The sequence below is a fragment of the Mustela erminea genome, chromosome 6 (genome assembly GCF_009829155.1).
Source record: "Mustela erminea isolate mMusErm1 chromosome 6, mMusErm1.Pri, whole genome shotgun sequence".
NCBI classification, from domain to species: Eukaryota; Metazoa; Chordata; class Mammalia; order Carnivora; family Mustelidae; genus Mustela; species Mustela erminea.
In genome coordinates, this window is record NC_045619.1 from 130,007,308 (window position 1) to 130,029,441 (window position 22,134).

At 36.8% G+C, this 22,134-nt stretch overlaps 1 protein-coding gene across 9 annotated transcripts in view; it reads left to right on the forward strand.

The window, feature by feature from the left end:
- Window positions 1–22,134, forward strand: part of ACBD5 (acyl-CoA binding domain containing 5) — a 41,989-nt gene that overhangs the window by 12,563 nt on the left and 7,292 nt on the right. For 5 of the 9 annotated variants that reach the window (XM_032349710.1, XM_032349712.1, XM_032349706.1 and 2 more), the window contains exons 5-13: window positions 1,961–2,075; window positions 2,174–2,206; window positions 6,274–6,408; window positions 7,946–8,152; window positions 9,540–9,646; window positions 12,975–13,236; window positions 17,694–17,893; window positions 21,573–21,617; window positions 21,948–22,057. In XM_032349710.1, coding sequence (XP_032205601.1) covers window positions 1,961–2,075; window positions 2,174–2,206; window positions 6,274–6,408; window positions 7,946–8,152; window positions 9,540–9,646; window positions 12,975–13,236; window positions 17,694–17,893; window positions 21,573–21,617; window positions 21,948–22,057 — 1,214 coding nt within the window. Of the gene's footprint in view, window positions 1–1,960; window positions 2,076–2,173; window positions 2,207–6,273; window positions 6,409–7,945; window positions 8,153–9,539; window positions 9,647–12,974; window positions 13,237–17,693; window positions 17,894–21,572; window positions 21,618–21,947; window positions 22,109–22,134 lie in introns of all 9 variants that reach the window. The other 4 variants (XM_032349707.1, XM_032349714.1, XM_032349709.1 and 1 more) reach the window with 4 other exon arrangements.

Below are 22,134 nucleotides of genomic sequence, written 5' to 3' on the forward strand. Positions count from 1 at the left end.
TAGTTAGTTCTGCTCTTTGGAATCCATAATTCAGTCCATTACCTATGGGATATGAGAAACCGAAACATTTGAATAGCCCTACTAAAGGACAAATTAGAGCGACGTTTTGGGAGTGACTTGACATTGAGAGATAACTAAAAGAGATCTTGTTTGAAAGAGGAATCAAAGGAGGTGTTAGTTGCGGTCAGTCAAGATGGAATGTATGGTTGGCTAACTAGATTCTGTTAGTCTTTACATACCTACACTATCTCAGTACAGGATAGGGTAAAGGGTGCTGACCTGTGTTTGAATTATATCTCTGCCATGTAGTAACTGTGACTTTGGTCACATAGAAGTAAACATCACCAAAAATAAATAAATAAATAGAAAAACAACTAAAGAAATAAATAAACATTGCCTAATAGTTTCAATTTTTATATCAAATCTAATTCTTAGAATTATTGTTGTAATCCATACATATTACAGATCATGTTTATATAATAAGCTATAAAAATGCCCTCCCTAATGGCCCCAGCCTTGCAATAACAAGTACTTCCTTCTAAAAAAGACATTTTATGGTTAAAACAATTTTTTGCCCTGCTATCCATTGAGAGGAGCAGCAATTAGATAATTTACAATGAGCTCTAAAATTGTAATCACTAACACCAGTTATTTTTAGCATAGTTCATTCTGTATGATCTCTCAACACACCCCCACCTTGTTTATTAAATTCCTTGTATGTACTAGACACTGGAAATACAGAAGTGGTCAAAAACAGATGAAGCTTTGTTCCACTGAGCTTACATAGTGTTGCAAAAGATAGGCAGTAAGCAAACAATAAAGCAGGGAGAGTGACTAAGTCTGAGGTTCTTAAATTTAAAGATGTAAGTGGCCACTTTAAACTGTGTAGAAGCTGAAAAATATGCAAAAATGATAGAGGATTTTGATTGCTTAAAGTAATAAATGTGTTCACGTTAGTGATAGAAGTTATATATGTAAATGAAAAAAATCCAAACATCAAAAAAGTATAAAATGAAAAGTGAATCTTCTCTATTCCCTCCATTTTAATTGTTTAAGTGATAATTATTTTTAGTTCTATTTTGCAGATTGAGGAAACACATTTATTTATTTATTATTTATTTTTGAGGAAACACATTTATGTATTTATATCTATATCTTCTCATTTAAAAAGAGAAAAAAAACAGTAATGGCATCATACTGTTACTGTTTGCTAACTACTTTTTTGCCTGTAAAAAAAAAATTCAGATGTTTTCCCTATCAGCACACACAAAGCTAACCTTAAATATCTGCAGAGTATGTTCTGTATGGAAATATTTCCTTTTATCTCTTACCAGTTGGTTGCTACTTATTTAGTATGCCTTTTCAGTTAATTTACCTTGCTCTTTAAATTTGGCGATTCTAAATTGGCCCATAGGTGTGAAGGTGTCTGAAAGTGATGACTACCTTAAAGAATAGACAGAATATTATTACTCTAACCCCAGAATTTTCTATTGTATTTAACATTAGTGCCCTCAGTTTTTAATGCACAATTTATAGGTTATTGGGTAAAATTTCAAAAGGAGCTTATGGGAAACAGACTTCAAAATTAAGACACTTAAAAAAAAAAGATTTTATTTATTTATTTGACAGAGAGAGGGGGAACACAGCAGGGGAGTGGGAGAGGGAGAAACAGGCTTCCTGCCAAGCAGGGAGCCCGATGGAGGACCCGATCCCAGGACTCTGGGATCATGACTTGAGCCAGCCAGGTGCCCCAAGGCACTTTTAAATCTTTAATATACATTATACTTTTCTAGAAGAATATACACTTTAAGTATGTAATTAATACAGATACTTTGGAGAATCTATAAATGAATATCAAATCTCAAAATATTATTAAATAAATCGTATTATATTATGTGGTACTAGTGTAGATCAGATTAGTAGTTTATGATTTCACAAGATTTATTTCTTTTGATTACAGATTCTTGAAACTATGCCGATGACTGAGAAAGTTGAAGAGTTGCTACATGTCATAGGCCCATTTTATGAAATCGTAGAAGACAAAAAGAGTGGCAAAACTTCTGATTTTACCTCAGGTTGGACTGTCTTACCTTGTTTTTAATCCAGCAACTGATCTGTCGTGTATGCATTAATATTTGTATGTCTAATTTTTTTTTTTACTTTCACATGCCAGTCCGACTGGAGAAAATCTCTAAATACTTAGAAGGTAGGAAAAATGACATCCACTTAAACATTTTGTTTAAAATTTACATGCCAAAAGGGTTTTGCCCAAATATAACCCTCAAGAGTTTTTATTCCAAACAAATACATTGCATAAAGTTCAAAAATATTATAAATGCTGAAGTTTTAACCCTTCAGTTATTAAAATATGACAGGTGGCTCACTGAGTATATACAAAATTGTAACAGAATTCATGATTTTATTTTGATAGATCAGACTTTCTGGTTCACTTTCTGAATTACATTAACAGCGCCATGGCTGAAATGATTTTTAATGAGGATATGTTTATAGTATGGTTTAACTATATAGTGTAGCAACCTAAAACAAGAAATCAGTGAATTCACTTAGCTGGGTCTTTTTTTTTTTTTTTTTTTTGGATTTTGATTTTGTGTTCTCAGGAAAGAATTGAAAGGTTTATTTTTTACATACGAGCAGAAGTTGAATAATAGGCAGATTTCCTGGCTTTAACTATAAACATTTGCTCTTTAATTTTTTTTTTTTAAGAAAGCAGAGTGAAATGAGCCTGTAAGAATTACTTCAAATGAAAATTATATATGTTTTATTTTCTTGGCATCCCTATTTACAAAGTCTCTTTTACTAATTGATAGAAATTAGAGGTTTCAGAACTGTTACCTTCCCTGAGGTCTGCAGTTTGTGTCTGCGATAGAAGGCCCACTGAGCGTAACACTCATATAACCACACCCCCATCACTGATCTGCTTGTAGGAACCAAATTTTAACAAATAATTTTCCATATGAGTCATGCTAGTCAATGCAGAAAAAATATCATGTCCTCTATGTGAAGCATGTTTCCAGGATTCAGAGGGGAATAAATCTGGACCTGTTTTTAGTAGTATTTAAGCTGGCTGGAGGCAAATGTTTAAACAACTAATGATAAAGACAAGGAAGAGTGAATAACGATAATAAAGGCTCAGGTCCATAATCCCTAAGCTATCATTTAAAAGTTCAAAAAGCTTGATGAACCAGATACTGTTTTGGCAACTCACTTGAGAGCAAAACCTTTACTTTAAGCAACCAAAGTTCTCTATCACTTTTGCCCGTTTTTCAGCTTATACACAGTTTTAATGTGGCCTCTTGGGTCTTTAAAATCTAAGAACTGAATATGAACTAATTTAGCAGTAGACCCTGACCTGAAATGACATGAGGCTATTTTAAATAAATCTTTATTCTTTTTTTTTTTTTAAAGATTTTATTTATTTGACAGAGAGAAATCACAAGTAGATGGAGAGGCAGGCAGAGAGAGAGGGGGAAGCAGGCTCCCTGCTGAGCAGAGAGCCCGATGCGGGACTCGATCCCAGGACCCTGAGATCATGACCTGAGCCGAAGGCAGCGGCTTAACCCACTGAGCCACCCAGGCGCCCCAATAAATCTTTATTCTTTTAGAGTGACTATGCATACGTTTTGCTGTAAAAACTTTATTATTGTTTTTTAGTGGGAGCTGCCTTAAACTCTGTTCAAAGTGTTACATAATGTGTAGTACATTTAGTATATGACATTTGTAATATTAGAAAACTGGATTTTAAATCATATCTGGATTCAAGGGTAAGGGATGTGGACCTGTACCATAATTTATTTAACCTATAACATTCTAATGGACATTTAGATTTTTTCCTCTTTTTTTTGTATTAAGTTTTTAATTTTAATTTCAGTATAGTTAACATACAGTGTTATATTTGTTTCCTCTTCTATCTTCAAAAAATGCTGCTGATGGTAACCCTGTACAAATGTCATCTAATACATAGGAAGGTATATCTGTAAGAAATAATATTAGAAATCTAATAGCCAAGGTCCAAATATATGGGTGTTTCATAGTTTGTAGTCTTGACTTTTCTTTTAACTAAGAATGATATTAAAAGTAGCCACTTAGGCCCAGTAGAACAGATGTTATCTGTGTCATATGCACTTCTTCATAGTATACATAGATAGTAAGTTTTGAAATCCAAAAGTATGAACTCTCCAACTTTTTCCTTTTTCAAGATTGTTTTGACCATCCTGGATCCTTTGCATTTCTCTATGAATTTTAGAATCAGCTTGTCAATGTTTTGCAAAAAAGGTCACCAACATTCTAATAGAGATTGCAGTGAATGTGGTGCATTTTGAGGAGTATTGTCATCACAACAATATTGTCTTCCAGTCCATTTATTTTGTTCTTTAATTTCTTCCAACAGTGTTTTGTCATTTACACGGTGAAATACGTATACCTTCTTTTGTCAAGTATACTGCTGAGCATTTTATTCATTCATTCTATTATAGATTATTTTCTAATTTCATGTTTGGGTTATTCATTGTTAGGTTGTAGATAAATAGTTGATTTTTGTTGATGGATGTTGTATTCTGCAGTCTCATCAAACCTTTTATTCTAGTAGTTTTTGTTTTTATTTTTTGTAGATTTCCTAGGATTTCATGTATACAAGAGCATGTCATTTGCAAACAGACTTTTTTACTTTTTCCTTTTCAATCTGCATGTCTTTTATTTGTTTTTCTTGTTTAATTGCTGTGGCAAGAATGTCAAGTATCATATTAAATAGAGATGGCAAAAGCAAACATCTTTGTCTCTTAATATAGGAATAAAAAAATGTTCTGTCATTCAAGATTAATTTTGATGCTCATTGTGAATTTTTGTAGATACCCTTTATCAGATTGAGGAAATTCTCTTGCATTTTTAATTTTTTATCATTATTATCATGAAAGTATTTTATTTTTGTCAGATGCTTTATCTGCATCTATTATGATAATCATGTGGCTTTTGCCCTTTATTCTGTTAGTTTGGTATACATCATTAACTGATTTTTGGATGCTGAGTCGGGTTTGCTAGTAATTCTGTGTGCTTTCTACACCTCTCACAGAACTGCTGTGATGATGCTTTTGCTGTGGTCAAGTAGTTTTGCTACAACCATCCATTTGATGGGGGTTTAGGAGATTCCCTGTTGCTTAGTTTTGTTGTAGATGTCCGTGAGTGGTAGGCCTTTTTGTTTCTCGGTTTTTTTGTTTGTTTTGGTTAGTTTTTTTCCCCTTGTTTTTTGTTTTTGTTAGTCTTACTTTTTCTGGTTGTCAGGGGAAAAAACAAGGAGGTTCATAAACCATGATGCTGCATGGTTCTCGAAGAGAGAGTAGAACACAATGGCAGTGGTGGAGTTGAGTTCTTACTCTTTTGTTCCTGTTTAAGATGTATGGAGATTTTGAAATTTAATATGTTCTTTGGGATGCAGGGCACCATCCAAAATGCATTTGAGTAAGTAAGAATGAGCCCAAAAGTTTATGGAGGGAGACCACTGTTCTTGACCAGTAGCCATGTAGAAGGCCTTTATTATCTTAAAGAGTGATGGAAATGGAATTCCCTGTATCTCAAAATGAGGTCCAGTAACCAACAGTACTGGCATCATGGGAAGCTTTACAGAAATGCAGAATCTTATATCACTTCAGACTTACAGATTCAGAATCTGCATTTTAACTGGATCTCCCATGCATGTTAATGTTTGAGAAGTTTTGATGTATTTACTCTCAACATATGACTGGCCACTAGGACAATGTATGTGCCTTTTTAAGTGATTGATTGTATTAACTAATGCTTTCAAAGAAAGATAAATATAAAGCCTTAGAGGTAATAAAAGGATAAAAATTTTTAAATGTAGTTCAATTATAATATTGGTGAGATTATTGTATTTACATTTGCAATATGTTAGCAACTGTCTCTTCATTTACTATGTATACAGAAGATCGCTCATCTCTAACTTTACTATTTTGATTGATAATTATCTTAAAAATAACATTATGTTCTGTCTTGTTTAGAAAGAATTTAAGATAGCCTTTTTGTAAACTGATTTTTTTTGTTGTAAACTGATACTTGAATAAGTTTATTTATGTAATATATGTATATTTCTAGTCAAAGAAAAGAATAGTGGTGATTATATGTCAAAATTTTAAGTCTTCAAAATTATTGTAGTTGTTATTTGTAAATGACAGTATTATTTGTAAATTACAGCTTTCTACTATGTTAGAGCACTAGTGATTAAGTCATCATTTCGTATTTTAGATCTTGGTAATGTTCTGACTTCTACTCCAAATGCCAAAACTGTTAATGGTAAAGCTGAAAGCAGTGATAGTGGAGCTGAATCTGAGGAAGAAGAGGCCCAAGAAGAAGTGAAAGGAGCAGAACAAAGTGATAATGGTAATCTTTGGATGATGAGCTAATAATTTAACAATATGGAGTGGTTTGGGCTGATCTGGTGTTGTATGAGAATAGTGTGTATGGTGGGATGTGGGCTGTTGATCTTATAACCAAGTTCTTTGCGGGCCAAAAGTACAGGGACAGTCAGCCTCATGTGTAGACAGAATAGACGGACTTGAACACTAACAATAATAGACTACTTCTCTAAAGGTGATGCCTGAAACGCTGTGTTAGAAATGTACTCATTTTATGGAGGGCCTGGCTGACTCAGTCAGTAGAGCATGTGACTGCTGATCACAGAGCCCTGAGTTCAAGCCCCATGTTGAGCATAGAGCTTACTTAAACAAACAAAAAGAAATGTATCTGGGGGGCCTGGGTGGCTCAGTGGGTTAAGCCTCTGACTTTGGCTCTGGCCATGATCCCAGGGTCCTGGGATCGAACCCCACATCGGGCTCTCTGCTCAGTGGGGAGCCTGCTTCCCTCTCTCTCTCTGCCTACTTGTGATCTCTCTCTCTCTGCCAAATAAATAAATAAAATCTTAAAAAAAAATGTATTCATTTTAGGTATTTTTCCAAATATGACTATCTATACATTACCAAGGAGAGGAGACAGGTTAAACTCTCAAGACCTTATCAAGAATAGAATGGACTCTGGGGCGCCTGGGTGGCTCAGTGGGTTAAGCCTCTGCCTTCGGCTCAGGTCATGATCTCAGGGTACTGGGATCAAGCCCCGCATCAGGCTCTCTGCTCAGCAGAGAGCCTGCTTCCTCCTCTCTCCTCCTGCTTCCTCCTCTCTCTCTGCTTGCCTCTCTGCCTACTTGTGATCTCTCTCTCTCTGTCAAATAAATAAATAAAATATTAAAAAAAAAAAAAAAAGAAGAATAGAATGGACTCCAGAGAATTGGATACAGGAAGAAGTTTTGATGAAGAGGGAACATTGGAGTCATGGCGTACTGCACTGGGGGGCCTTGTTAGTAAGAGTACCAGTAATTCTTGGGAAGACTATTTGAGAAAGGGGAGGCAGGAAGGCACTAAAACAAACGGCACAACTTAGTTTTGCCTTTACTTTCTAGTAAGATGTGACAAATAATACCTTCTTTGAAGGATATTTTTATTGACTGTGTGGACCCCTTTGTACTGCTGCTTCTTGTAGGGCAATTTGCCTATACTTGAGAGAGTGTAAAGATCTTGAGAGGTTGTTCTAGGGAAGCGTCACTGGCTCAGTTGGTAGAGCATGTGACTCTTGATCTTGGGGTTGTGAGTTCTAGACCCATGTTGGGTGTGGAGCCTACTTAAAATAAAATAAAATAAAATAAAATAAAATAGCTTCTAGAAGACTGACAGGGAACTGAAGCAGTTTTGAGTATGTTCTCAGCATACAATAAACTCCTTTTCAAAGAGTACGCCATCTCTCTGATCCAAGTTGGAAACTGATCAAAGGGATTATGCTGGGTTGGAGAAATGATTACTTGCTATTAGGACATGTATACAGAAGTTGACCTGCTATGAATTTTATGAATCTCCCTACTTTCTTATAGTAGATAAGAAAATGATGAGGAAATCTGCAGACCATAAGAATTTGGAAATGACTGTTACTAATGGCTATGACGAAGACAGCTCTGCTCGGGATACACAGAATAACATTCATGCCGGTTCTTCTTTGAGTGGCGGAAGTGCTGAAGAAATAAAGGCTGTAGATGAAAACTTGGAGCACACTGGAAAAACTGCTGTCTGCATTCACCAAGGTATTGTCCCATAATAGTTATGTGTCCAGCCTCTTTCCTGTGAATGGCATATTGTTTTCATGATATTAGGATGTTTAGGAGTAGTTTCGAATTTAAAAACCTCTTATTCAGGGGACAGCTGGGTGGTTCAGTCATTTGAGTGTTTGACTCTTGATCTTGGCTTGGGTCTTGATTTCAGGGTCATGAACCCACATCGGGCTCTGTACTGGACATGGAGCATATTGAAGAAAAGAAAGAAGGAAGGGGGAGAGAGAGAGAGAAGGAGGGAAAGAGAGAGGAAGGGAGAAAGGGAGAAAGGAAAGAAAAAATTCCTATAAAAAAACTCTTTTTGGGGGCACCTGGGTGGCTCAGTGGGTTAAAGCCTCTGCTTTCGGCTTAGGTCATGATCCCAGGGTCCTGCTCAGCAGGGAGCCTGCTTCCTCCTCTCTCTCTGCCTGCCTCTCTGCCTACTTGTGATTTCTGTCTGTCAAATAAATAAAGTCTTTAAAAAAAAAAAACCTCATTTTCAATAGTGTCTTAGGGATTATTAATATTATAAGGGTGAATAGCTTTGAAAGGTAGTGAATTAGGGGCAACTTTTATATTTATTGAGACATTTGTTATTGTGTTTTCATATGGCATTTTAAAATAAAAATTTGAAATTATTTTATTTTTATTCCTGATGTTTCTTTTAACCTAAACATATGATGCCTTTGCTCTCCATTCAGCAAGATAAGTCATAGTCTTTTCATATCTTAGGACTCTAGAAGTGAGCCTATAGTATGTATTTGATGAATTATGAACATTGCTGCAATTCAATTAAGAAAGCAGGAAATACACTCATCGACTATAACAACTGAACTTGAATAGTTGCATACCAGTTTAGGCCTCCTAGCTGGTAGTCAGTTTTCTCTTACAAGGTTATTAAGTTTAGTATGATTCAATATGGACAGTAATTGCATGATAAACTACTTTATAATCTTTTCAAATAAAAATTATCAACTAAATTTAAAGTTTTGTCAAGTTTGGGGCGCCTGGGTGGCTCAGTGGGTTAAGCTGCTGCCTTCGGCTCAGGTCATGATCTCAGGGTCCTGGGATCGAGTCCCACATCGGGCTCTCTGCTCGGAAGGGAGCCTGCTTCCCTCTCTCTCTCTCTCTGCCTGCCTCTCCATCTACTTGTGATTTCTCTCTGTCAAATAAATAAATAAAATCTTTAAAAAAAAAAAAAAAAAAAAAAAAAAAAAAAAAAAAAAGTTTTGTCAAGTTAAAAGAAAAAATATGGCTTAATAAATCAAATTTGTCTCTAGTATGAAAATAATATAGAGCTGATAAATTTTGAGAATGGAATAAATGCATTTTTCTTCAATTAGAGAATAATAATTCCACCTGGACATTTGTTCATTTTTAGAAATAAATGATGATCATGTTGAAGATGTTTCAGGAATTCAGCATTTGACAAGTGATTCAGACAGTGAAGTTTACTGTGATTCCATGGAACAATTTGGACAAGAAGAGGTAAAAATGACATTTTTTTAATTGGTAAATTATCAAAGTGATATATCAGAATTCAGTGCATAACTTCTATTATTTATTTTTTAATTCTAATTTTAATTTTTATTAAAAATTTTTTTTGAGAGAGAGAGGACACATGTGCTAGGTAAGGGGAAGGGGCAGGCAGAGAGGGAAAGAGAGAACCTCAAGCCGACTCCACACCCAATGCAAGCCCTACGCGGGGCTCAGTCTCACCATCTTTAGACTGTGACCTGAGCCAAAACCACGAGTTGGACCAATAACTGACTGAGGCACCCAGGCACCCTGTATAACTTCTTTTAATAGCACAGGTACATGTTCTTCGTCACTTTGAAGATAACCCATAAAAATTTTAAGCATTTCTATTCAAATTATTTTTGTGACTTTAAAAATACATACTATTCCTGAATATTCAAAAATATTTAAATATTATAATCTGTAACATATTTGTATTTTAAATATTCTGAGGGAGGTGGGATCGGGGAGGCAGAGGGTAAACTCTTAAAACTAGTCCCTATGTTTGAAACGTTGATTGACAGTCAAGAAAAGTGCATAGGTTTCAAATAAATCTGTCCTTCACCCTGACTTTTTTTTTTTTTTTTAAGATTTTATTTATTTATTTGACAGACAGAGATCACAAGTAGGGAGAGAGGGGAAGGGAAGCAGGCTCCCCACTGAGCAGGGAGCCCGATGTGGGGCTTGATGCCGGGTCTCTGAGATCATGACACGAGCCGAAGGCAGAGGCTTTAACCCACTGAGCCATTCAGGGGCCCCTGACTTTTTTTTTAAAGTGTAATTAGCATACAATACTATATTAGTTTTAGTGTACAACATGTTGATTCGGTGATTCTATACATTACTTCCTTGGTGCTCACCATGGTAAGTGTAGTCACCATACAACTCTATCACAATATTATTGACTCTATTTCTTATGCTATACTTTCCACCTCTGAGACTTATTTATTTTATAGCTGGAAGTTTGTACCTGTTCATCCCCTTCATCTATTTCACCCATCCCCGCCACACCTACCTCCCCTTTAGCAACCACCAGTTTGTTTTCTGTATTTAAGAGTTGCTTGGCTTTTGTTTGTTTTGGTTTTTTTTTTTTAGATTCCATACATAATTGAAATCATGCGATATTTATCTTTCTCTGTCTGACTTATTTCACTTAGCCTGATACCCTTTAGGTCCATCCATTTTGTTGAGAATGACCAGATTTCATTCTTCTTTTATGGCCAATAGATGTTCCATTGTATGTATGTGTATATATATACACACCATATTTTCTTTATCCATTCATCTTATTGGGCATTTGGACTGCTTCTATATCTTGGCTTTTGTAATACCGCCATAAAATAGAGGTGCATATATCTTTTCAAGTTAGTATGTTCCTTTTCTTTCGGTTAATACCCAGTCGTGGAATTACTAGAATGTTTGGTATTTCTATTTTTAGTTATTTAAAGAACCTCCATACTGTTTTCCATAGTAGCTGCACCAATTTACATTCCTACCAACAGCGCACCAGGGTTCTCCTTTCTCCATATCCTCACCAACACTTGTTACCTCTTGTTACCCAGCCATTCTGATTGGTGTCAGGTGTGTAGTGCTTTTTGGATACAGTAATGTTTGGATACAGTAATGTCTGTCCTTACCTAGGGTTTATGGTGTAAAAGCATTGCATCTAATGGGTTTAAGACCTCATGCTTTCAAGGGACTCATCTCACTTAAAAATTATTGTTTGAAAGAAAGTCAGTTTTTTATTTCACAGTTTGTGTCTTCAGTTCAGTTTAAATAAGTTATATAGCTTATAGGTCCCTTTCTGAAAGGTTGAAATTTTGAAAGATTGAGTAATTGCTTTGTAGAAGCTAAAATAGAAAATGATTCTAGAATAGCCATTTAGTGGAATAGAGATTAGGTTGGAAGTGCTGTTCTGAAACTGAAAAAGGTATTTGAGATAGGAAATATTTTTTATATATACATATACCCCTGACATCATTGCAAACAAGCAGACCAGTACAGACAGGTTTACTTGGAATTTTGTTAGGTGGATTAGATTTCCAAGATTATTTTTTTTTTCCAAGATTCTTTTTAATGGTAACAAATGTTGTTTTATTAAATTTCCAATACGCTATGTACAACTTAGAAATATTTGCCATATACATCATTCTGATACATTCCTCCCTTTGTATAATACCTTGCTTTCAATTTTTTCATCCTCTTTTGACCCCTTAAATTTGGTGTCAGGGATATATCCCTAGTTACTACTCCCTTGCTTTCTGCCATCACCCACATGCTGCTGATTCTAAACCTGTTATTTCCAACCTATATCTCTGAATTCTAACTGCCCTATTAAACATGTTGCCTAAGAACCTCAATTTATAATTATCTATAACTATTCCATTATTTCTTTCTGTTCCCCTGAAACCTCTTTGTCCTCTGTATTCTTATCTTGGTGAGTATCACAAAACCATCTGGTCTTTTCCTTTCCCTTACTTCCCACATTCAGTCTTCAACTCCTGTTGATTCTGTAATCTCAAAAGTTCTCAAATCACCCTCTGTCCTAACACTACTCCATTGGTACAGGCTGACATCATTACTACACCTTCATATCATTTCTTCAAGGAAGCCTTCACTTAGCCCCAGGAGGGCACCCCTCCCGTGAGCTCCTGTAGCAAACACCCCTGTCTATCTTTTTCGTAACACTTAACCCAACTATGCTGTAATGATCTGACTTCTTTCACTTCCTTTTCAAGACTAGGAGCCTCTTGCAGACAGAGATTTTATCTCTTTCTTCATATTATCCTTAGAGTTTAGCATAGGAAGTAGAATAAGAATCGACAGGGGCACCTGGGTGGCTCAGTGGGTTAAGCCTCTGCCTTCAGCTCAGGTCATGATTCCAGGGTCCTGGGATCGAGCCCCGCATCAGGATCTCTGCTCAGCAGGGAGCCTGCTTCCTCCTCTCTCTCTGCCTGCCTCTCTGCCTACTTGTGATCTTTGTCTGTCAAATAAATAAATAAAATCTTTAAAAAATAAAAATATATAAAAAAAAGAATAAGAATCGACATTTAAAAAAAAGTCTCTTGGATGAACACTGACCCATTAGAAGAGTTCATTGCCAAAATTCCTCACTTCTTTGCTCATGGGTAAGTCATTTCTGTCCCATTTCTTTCCTATATAAAGGCAGAAGATGAATTGAGTAACTCTTTAGAAAAGTATTTCCTGTCATAACATGAAAAAAGTTTTATAAAAACAGTAATTCTTCTATTATCATAGAAACTTATGTTTATAACTAAGTGTTGTTTTAAATCTGTAGTCTTTAGACAGCTTTACGTCAAACAATGGACCACTTCGATATTACTTGGGTGGTGATCCCAATCAGCCCTTGGAAAATTCTGCTTTTCCTGAAGAAGGATCTCCTGGAAATGGCAACATTGGGGATATGCAGGTGGTAGCAGTTGAAGGAAAAGGTGAAGTAAAGCGTGGAGGAGAAGATGGCCGAAGTAACAGTGGAGCACCACACCGAGAGAGAAGGGGTGGAGAAAACGAGGAATTCTCTAATGTCCGAAGAGGGAGAGGTGTGTATTGTTTTCTCTTCTCACTGAGTCTCTTTATAAACTGTAGTAAAACGGGAAAAAACGGGAAAGTTTCAGGTAGGAGAGACATTAAAACTATCCATTTACAAAGGGAATGTTATAAATTATCCTTACATAACATCTGACCAATTTTTCTTTACTCCTAGTTCTCTCTTTTGACTTTATGAGGCATAGTATTTTGTCTCTGAAGGTATGAGTTGAGGGGCAGGGAATATTCCTATTGCTACATGTTTTACACAGTTTTTTGAGGTCACTCCCTCTTCCCCCGAAAAATCACTAATTGGTTCCTCCAGTTGCATTTCTGCTTTTATTTGCTACTGTAGGTAAAAATGTGAATTCTGTCTTTTCCTCATTTCCCTACTTAAATCAAACTATAGCATTTAAAGCTAACAAATCAAGTAGTAAAAATAAAAGAACATTTTAACAATACGAAGGTAAACATTAAGAATAATGGGATCAGGGTGCCTGGGTGGCTCAGTGGGTTAAGCTGCTGCCTTCGGCTCAGGTCGTGATCTCAGGGTCCTGGGATCGAGTCCCGCATCGGGCTCTCTGCTCAGCGGGGAGCCTGCTTCCCTCTCTCTCTCTGCTTGCCTCTCCATCTACTTGTGATTTCTCTCTGTCAAATAAATAAATAAAATCTTAAAAAAAAAAAAAAGAATAATGGGATCAGGTAATAGAATAGAGTTGAATGGGGAAGAAAAGTAAGTATATATTAATTTAGAATTGTTCATAGTTAGGAATGAATAGGTACTGTCAAAAAAGAGAATTAATAGAAAGACAAATACCATATGATCTCATTTGTAGAGTCTTAAAAAAAAGACCAAGCTAAAAAAAAAAAAAAAAAAGAAGACGAGACTTATAGAGGATAGATTGATGATTGCCAGAGGCAGAGGTGGGGTGGGGGGATGTGAAATGCATCAAGGATCAAAAGGTAGGTTGCCTGAGTGGCTCAGCTGGTTAAGTAACTGCCTTTGGCTCCATCATGATCCTGGAGTCCCGGTATCGAGTCCCGCATCGGGCTCCCAGCTCCATGGGCGTTCGCTTCTCCCTCTGACCTTCTACCTCCTCATGCTCTCTCTCACTCTCTCTCTCTCAAATAAATAAGGAAAATCTTTAAAAAAAAAAAAAAGAAAAGGTAAAAACTTGCAGTTATAAAAGAAATAAGTCATAGGGATATAATGTACAGCATGGTGACTGTAATTAATCATACTGTATTGCATATTTGAAATTAGCTAAGATAGTAAATCTTGAAAGTTATCATCACAAGAAAAAAAATCTGTTACTGTATGATGACAGATGTTAACTGGATTTATTGTGGTGATTATTTTGCAATATATACAAATATTGAATCATTATGTTGTACACTTAAAAAAAGCAGAATCTGTATATAATTTTATGAGGTCATAAAAAGTTGAAGGATTATCTGTGCATCTGGTTGAAAAAAATCTATATAAAACAAATGAAGACATGGGGGAAAAAAGAGAGAATTAATGGTATTAAGGAAATTATCATTTAGGACACCTGGGTGGCTCAGTTGGTTAAGTGTCTACCTTTGGCTCAGGTCAGGATCCTGGGGCCCTGGGATGGAGTCCATGCTCAGTGGGGAGTCTGCTTCTCCCTCAAGCTTTGCCCCTCCCATCTGCCCCCCTCCCCCCTGCGCCCCTCTCCCCTGCTCTTACACTTTCGTGCACACACTCTCTCAAATAAGTAAATAAAGTCTTTAAAAAAAAAAAGAAAATTATTGTTTAAACAATAGCCATTTACACATGCACCAAATTGTACATATTTAACAAAGAAGAGAAAGATCACAACATATTTTTAGAGCCTTGGATTCAAGTGCCTTCCCTTAAGCAATTTACCAAAATTGTATGTGTGAAGGGCTTCCTATTTATAACCTGACTTCACCCAACCTATAAAACAGCACAACTCCAGGCAAATCACAGGGGTCCATAAAGTGCCAGACCCAGAAGTAAACTTCATGAGCTTCGCAGTAAATCTGCCTCAGTACTGAAGAAATATTATTGAGCTGTTCTTTGTCAGGCTCTGTTCTGGGTTCCTGGGGATGCTGAAGAGAATGAGACTGTCTCTCCTTCCACAGAGCTCCTATTCTAGTAAAGGGGAGCTGACAGTGAATAAGTAAATAATTCAGATTGGTTGCAAATGATGATAAGTGCTGCGAAAGAAAAAAAATGAGTAACTGGGTCAAGTGGCTGGAGGTGGAGATTACTGTAACTTGGGAATGGTCTGATTGATCCTGTCTTTGTGAGGGCTGGTTTGAAAGCTAATATAGTAAAGTGAGCAGAGACGGGAGTAATTCTCTAGGGTCTTGCATAGCCACCGACAGGCCCTCACAGAATATCTTAATCTCTTAAGGATGCAGGAAAAAAACTAAGCCTCTGACCAGATTTCCCCCTTATAAATTCCATTCCCAATAGATGAAGTGGTCCTTTCTTGAAGAACCACTTCAAAACTTACTTCCTTTCAACACAAGAGTAGAAGTCTTCTTGAAATGGCATCAAGCACCTCAGTGTTCTCTTTGGGGTTTAACCTGGCAAACAGCCCCAATTCTGTTTCTTTAACAAGTCCACTTTTACAAAAACACTGCTCGATGCAAGCTTACCTTTGGGAATCCTGCTTCAGGGCAACGAGATAAACAGGTTCCTCTTTATTGTTTAAAACAAAAGGAAACTGGGTGCCTGGGTGGCTCAGTGGGTTAAAGCCTCTGCCTTCAGCTCAATCATGATCCCAGAGTCCTGGGATCGAACCCCGTATTGGGCTCTCTGCTCATTTGGGAGCCTGCTTCCTCCTCTCTCTCTCTGCCTGCCTCTCTGCCTGCTTGTGATTTCTCTCTCTGTCAAATAAATAAATAAATAAATCTTAAAAACAAACAAATAAACAACAACAAAAAACCTCTACAAAGTTGTCATCCTTTGACCCAGTAATTCTTTTTTGATTCTCTTTTTCCTAAAGAAGTCAGTAGAAATTTGGGCAAGAATTTATATAGAAAGGCATTCATGACAGTGTAATCTATAAGCACAAAAATTTGGAATCATCCTAATTATCCAAACTTGGATAATAATTATGTAAATTACTTCATGGTCTTATGGGGAATTAATTTATGTAGCTGTTGTAGTGTTTTTGAAATAAAATTTAATGATGCAGATAAATGTTGATGATTTTTTTTTAAAAGAACCCAAAATCTTGTGTTAGGGGTAATGTCATGCCAATTCTATAAATATATGTAGAGGAAAAATAACGGATGGTTAAATAACAAAGTCTTAATAGTAGTGACAAGTAGAATTTATAACAAGAAAAATACATTAGGGGTGCCTGGGTGGCTCAGTGGGTTGAGCCGCTGCCTTCGGCTCGGGTCGTGATCTCAGGGTCCTGGGATCGAGTCCCGCATCGGGCTCTCTGCTCAGCGGGGAGCCTGCTTCCCTCTCTCTCTCTCTGCCTGCCTCTCCATCTACTTGTGATTTCTCTCTGTCAAATAAATAAATAAAATCTTTAAAAAAAAAAAAAAGAAAAATACATTAAAAAACCTCTTGAGAGATTTACAATGCAATAAAATAAAAAATGACCAAAAAGGAAAACATGGCTATTTAGTGTAGCTTTTAATACTCTAAAAAAGTAGTCTTTAGGGACTCCTGGGTGGCTCAGTCAGTTAAGTGTCTGCCTTCGGCTCAGGTCATGATCCCAGAGTCGTGGTATTGGGCCCCTGTCAGGCTCCTTGCTCAGCAGAGAGCCTGCTTCTCCCTCTCCCTCTCCCTGCTGCTGCCCGACTTGTGCTTGCTCATGGTCTCTCTCTCTTTGACAAATAGATAAATAAAATCTTAAAAAAAAAAATGCAGTCTTCAAATTTTTTCCATCTTGTTACCTTCTTAGTAAGGAATTTTTGAGAATGCACCCCAAATATGTAAATTATGTGTGAATTATATGCATTTAGTCATGTACTAGTGTACTAAGTACATTATAAAACCTTAGCAAGGAAAACTTCGGGTATATCAATATAAATAGAAGCTTATGTATCTACTATTTTGCTCCCGGTATTTTGTGTATGTCCTGATTGCTTGCACTCCGCTTTGGAGATTTAGACCTCAAAGAAATAACAGAGGAAAATGAGTAAAGTGCACTGCTGCTACTTTTATAAGAATTATTTAAGACTACCTTGAGGCTCCTGGGTGGCTCAGCTGGTTGGGTGTCTGCCTTCGGCTTGCGTCATGATCCCGAGATGGATCCTGAGATGGTCCCGAGATAGAGACCGCAACGGGCTCCCTGTTCGTGGGGAACCTGCTTCTCCCTCTCCTCCCTGCTCGTGCTCGCTCTCTCTCCAATAGATAAATAAAATCTCTATCTCAAATAGATATCTTTAAAATATCTTAAAGAAATCTTAAAAAAATAAAAAAATAAAACTACCTTATTTTGCTCTCTTAAAATAGGGCATAGAATGCCACACATGAGCGAAGGATCCAAGGGTCGGCAAGTAGGAAGCGGAGGTGATGGGGAACGCTGGGGCTCCGACAGAGGGTCAAGAGGCAGCCTCAATGAACAGATAGCTCTTGTCCTCATGCGCTTGCAGGAGGACATGCAGAACGTCCTTCAGAGACTTCATAAACTGGAAACACTAACGGCTTCACAGGTGAGCTTTCGAGTTTGTCTTCTTTTACTGCTGATCCTGTAAAATACCATGTAAGTGTAACCTGTGTTGATCAGATTTACACAAATCAATGTAATGTAATGATTAAAAATAAAAAGGCCCTAGGGGCGCTTTGCTGGCTCAGTCGGTAGAGGATGCAAAGCTTGATGTCTGGGTTTTAAGTTCAAGTCCCAGGTAGGGCAGAGAGATTACTTAAAAAAAATAAAGTAATTTAAAAAATTAAATAAAAAGGATCTACCTTTGAAAATATTGTTTACTTAAGTAAGAGCCTGACCCGGGGTGCCCATGTGACTCCTGATCTCAGGGTTGTTAATTTGATCCCTATGTTGGGTGTAGAGATTAGTTTAAAAAAAAAGTCTTGAAAAAAAATAAGACGGGCCTGGGATGCCTGGATGGCTCATTCGGTTAAGCATCTGCCTTTGGCTCAGGTCTTGATCCCAGAGTCCTGGGATCGAGGCCCACATCAGGCACCCTTTTCAGCATGGAGTCTGCTTCTTCCTCTCCCTCTGTCCCTACCTCTGCTTGTGCTCTCTCTCTCAAATAAATAAATAAAATCTTAAAGAAAAAAAAGGATTTTATTTTCAAGTAATCTGTTCATCCAACTTGGGGCTCGAACCCTCAACCCCAGCATCAAGAGACCAACACTCCAATGACTGAGCCAGCCAGGGACCTCTTATCAGCTCTTTTTCTCTTATTCTTCCGATACTTAATACTCTACTTTGCCTCCAACATAGTTACTGGTAATTTTACACTCGAAAAATTTTCTATTAAGTGGCACTTAGCTTTTGGGTCAGCCTTTTTAAATTTTTTCCCCCCAGATATTATTTATTCATTTGTCAGAGAGAGAGAGTGAGCAAGCAAAGCAGGGGGAGTGGCAGGCAGAGGAAGAAGCAGCCCCTAGTCTATGACTTTTTTAGAGTATTTTGTAAATGTTTAATGTCTCTAATGGTATTGAAATTCTGCTAAAAATCCTTTGGATTTTTTTTCTTTAGTTTTCTTTTTTATTCTTAGCTTACATAAAGCAAATAAAAAAAAGATGCTCACATGTTAAGGACTTTTCTCCTAAAATTTGCATAATTCATTTGGATGAATAAAAGAAATAAATTGATAGAACTAAAAGAAACTTAGTTCAGTACCCCTAGTTCAGCAGACAAAGAAGGTGACATTAGTGGCAGAGCCAGCTCTGTAACTAAACTTTTCAGATTTCTCATACAGTGCACTTTCCATCACAGTAAGCTGCCTGAGGTTCATTCACTCAATAAATATAGTTATAAATTTTTTTATAAATATTTTATTTATTTGGCAGGGATATAGCACAAGTAGGCAGAGTGGCAAGCAGAGGGAGAGGGAGAAGCAGGACCTGAGAAGCAGGGTCTCCGCTGAGCAGGGACCCTGACATGGGGCTTGATCCCAGGACCCTGGGATCATGACCCCAGCTGGAGGCAGATGCTTCATTGAGTGAGGAACCCAGGCGCCACATAAATAGTTGTTGAATGGGTGCACGCCAGATACTTTCCTAGGCAGTAGACATGTAAAGGAAAGGGGAGACAGCACTATGTGGCAGAGCTTGGAACAAACTACCTGCATTCAAATCCTGGCTCCACTGTGTGGTCTTCAGTCAGGTTTCTTTACTTCGCTGTGCCTCAGTTTCCTTATCTATAAAATGGAAATACTAGTGATGCCTGCTTCATAATGCCTGTCTCAAAGTTCAGAAGATGAAGTAAAATGCATAGTACAGTGCCTGGAACACTCCTGTGACATTTACATATTGTCCCATGAGATAATGACTGTGACCGTAATAGCAATGATACCGTAAGCCAGCATGGTTTTTTCTTCCCTCAGGAAGTTCACAGCCTGAGAGAGGTCCTCACTTAAATAATTCTCTGTCTTCATATTTTCTTTGCAATGGTTACAGCTATCTGGGATTTTTCCTTTCAAAAATCTTTAAAAAAAATTCAGTAATTCTTAATCTAGCAATAGAATGGTGAATAGAACATCTAAATTACGTGAAAGCCAGTGATACTGACACAGGTTCATTGCTCGACGGAACTTGAATCAGACTCCTGAATGTTCTTTTAGGCCCGTGTCTTCTCTTCTTCCATGTACAATCCGGTTTTATCAAGAACCTTGCCCAGTCAGTTTAACCAGCTGGGCTCCTCATCCTCCACCAGCTCCCTGGTCATGTCTGAGATCACTCTGGCCCGACTTCAGCAACAATCCTGTTAGGTCGGTTTAGCTAGAATCTACCTTACCCCTGATGTTTCTTATTAGGAATTTTCCATCCACTGATCCCAGCCCTACTCGCTGACATGGAACTCCCCTAGCCCATGCTGCACTGGGAGTCGAGCCCCTTCTGTCTCCTACCGTAGAAGCCCCCTGTACCCATGAAGAAAGTCCCTTGAAGAAAGTCGTCTGTACTGTGCTTTCACACGTGTCACTGACTTTTTTTTTTCTTCAACAACATGTATGGATAAATATCATTAAAGCAAAAAATCACAATGCTTGCTATACAACTAGTCCCAGTGCTACTTAGATGGAAGCAAGGGTCCTTAGGAATCTTCATTTGCCTTTCAGACCCTTTATTACTTTGAAAAAAAATCTGCTAATAGTTAGCATTTAATAGTTCTGGCTCTACCTTAGTATTTGTTAGTAATTGCTGCTTTATTTATTTTTTTTTAAGATTTTTTATTTATTATGTATTTGACAGAGATCACAAGTAGGTAGAGAGGCAGACAGAGAGAGGGGGGAAGCAGGCTTCCCCGATGAGCAGAGAGCCCGAAGCCGGGCTGGATCCCGGGATCCCTGGGATCATGACCTGAGCTGAAGGCAGATGCTCAACCAACTGAGCCACCCAGACACCCCTCATACCATTTCTATGAAATTATAATAAATGGAGAAACTAGAGTAATAAATTTCTAACAATTAGTGTAAGGAAACTTGTTTTCTGGGTGAGCCAAGTTGGAATATAAGTTTCCTAAATTAATTTGAAAATTTTCTGCTTAGTTTATACATCTAATTAAAAAACCGACAGTTGTTTCTCCCCTCAGAAAATGTAACTATGTGAAGTGAGGAATGTGTTAATTAACTTGATTATAGTAATCATTTCACAATGTATATATGTACCAAATCATCACATATATATGTATTAATTATAGCTTAAATTATATCTTAATAAAGCTGGAGAAAATTTAAAAACAAACCTATAACACTAACAGTTCATTTCTCATATTTCTCATACCTCTTGTGGTGTAACTTAACATTAATTTTCAAAACAGATCTTCAGATATGATTTATAATTTTCATAATAAGGCTGTGGTTCTCAGATGTGTTTGTAAATTGGTAATTTTTTTGAAATTAAAGAATAAGAAAAATTGACTAGGTAATTTAATAACAATATAAAAGAAGTAATGGTTTAGATAAGTTTGAGGTTTTATTTTGATAATTTTATACAATTTGAACTATTAATATAAAATGTCAAAGGTGTTAATTTGGCTAGCAATTTAGGGACCTTGTTATTTTGCCAGTATGGGTTTCAGGACAATCAAAGCATGGTTCACAGAATGAACTAATATTTTAGCCTTTAAAAAAAATAGGAAATAGAAAAATTAATATTTTTTTCTCATTTTTGTCAAAGCTGAATCACTTTCATTTGTATTTATAGGCAAAATCATCAACATTACAGAGCAGTAATCAGCCTCCCTCACAGGTAAGAAAGTCTTTTCTTAAATCTAAGTCCCAAGGTTTCAAATAACTTAAAATGAATTTAGATTATATGAGGTTCTTAAAGTATTCCAAATGAAATCTACCCTGAAGAGCTTTGAAGTGAAACTATATTTGCTGTGTGTTTAAGTCTAAAGTACTCCTGAAAGTCTGCTTACTGAATTATGCTCTAAGATACAGAATATCTCCCTTCTGTTTAGCAGGACTGAGGTTTGTTATTAAGTTTTATATTTTTAAAACTAGGAAATATCTGTGTTTTTATGTTTATACATGCAATGTGTAATAGACTTGTGACTAGCTTATTTTATTTCCTCAGAGACCATCTTGGTGGCCCTTTGAGATGTCTCCTGGTGCATTAACTTTTGCTATCATATGGCCTTTTATTGCCCAGTGGTTGGTGCATTTATATTATCAAAGAAGGAGAAGGTAATTTAGTTTTATAATTGACAATAGTGTGCAGAGTCTTAAAGTGTATAGCAGACAGAGCTTTTTTTTTTTTTTTT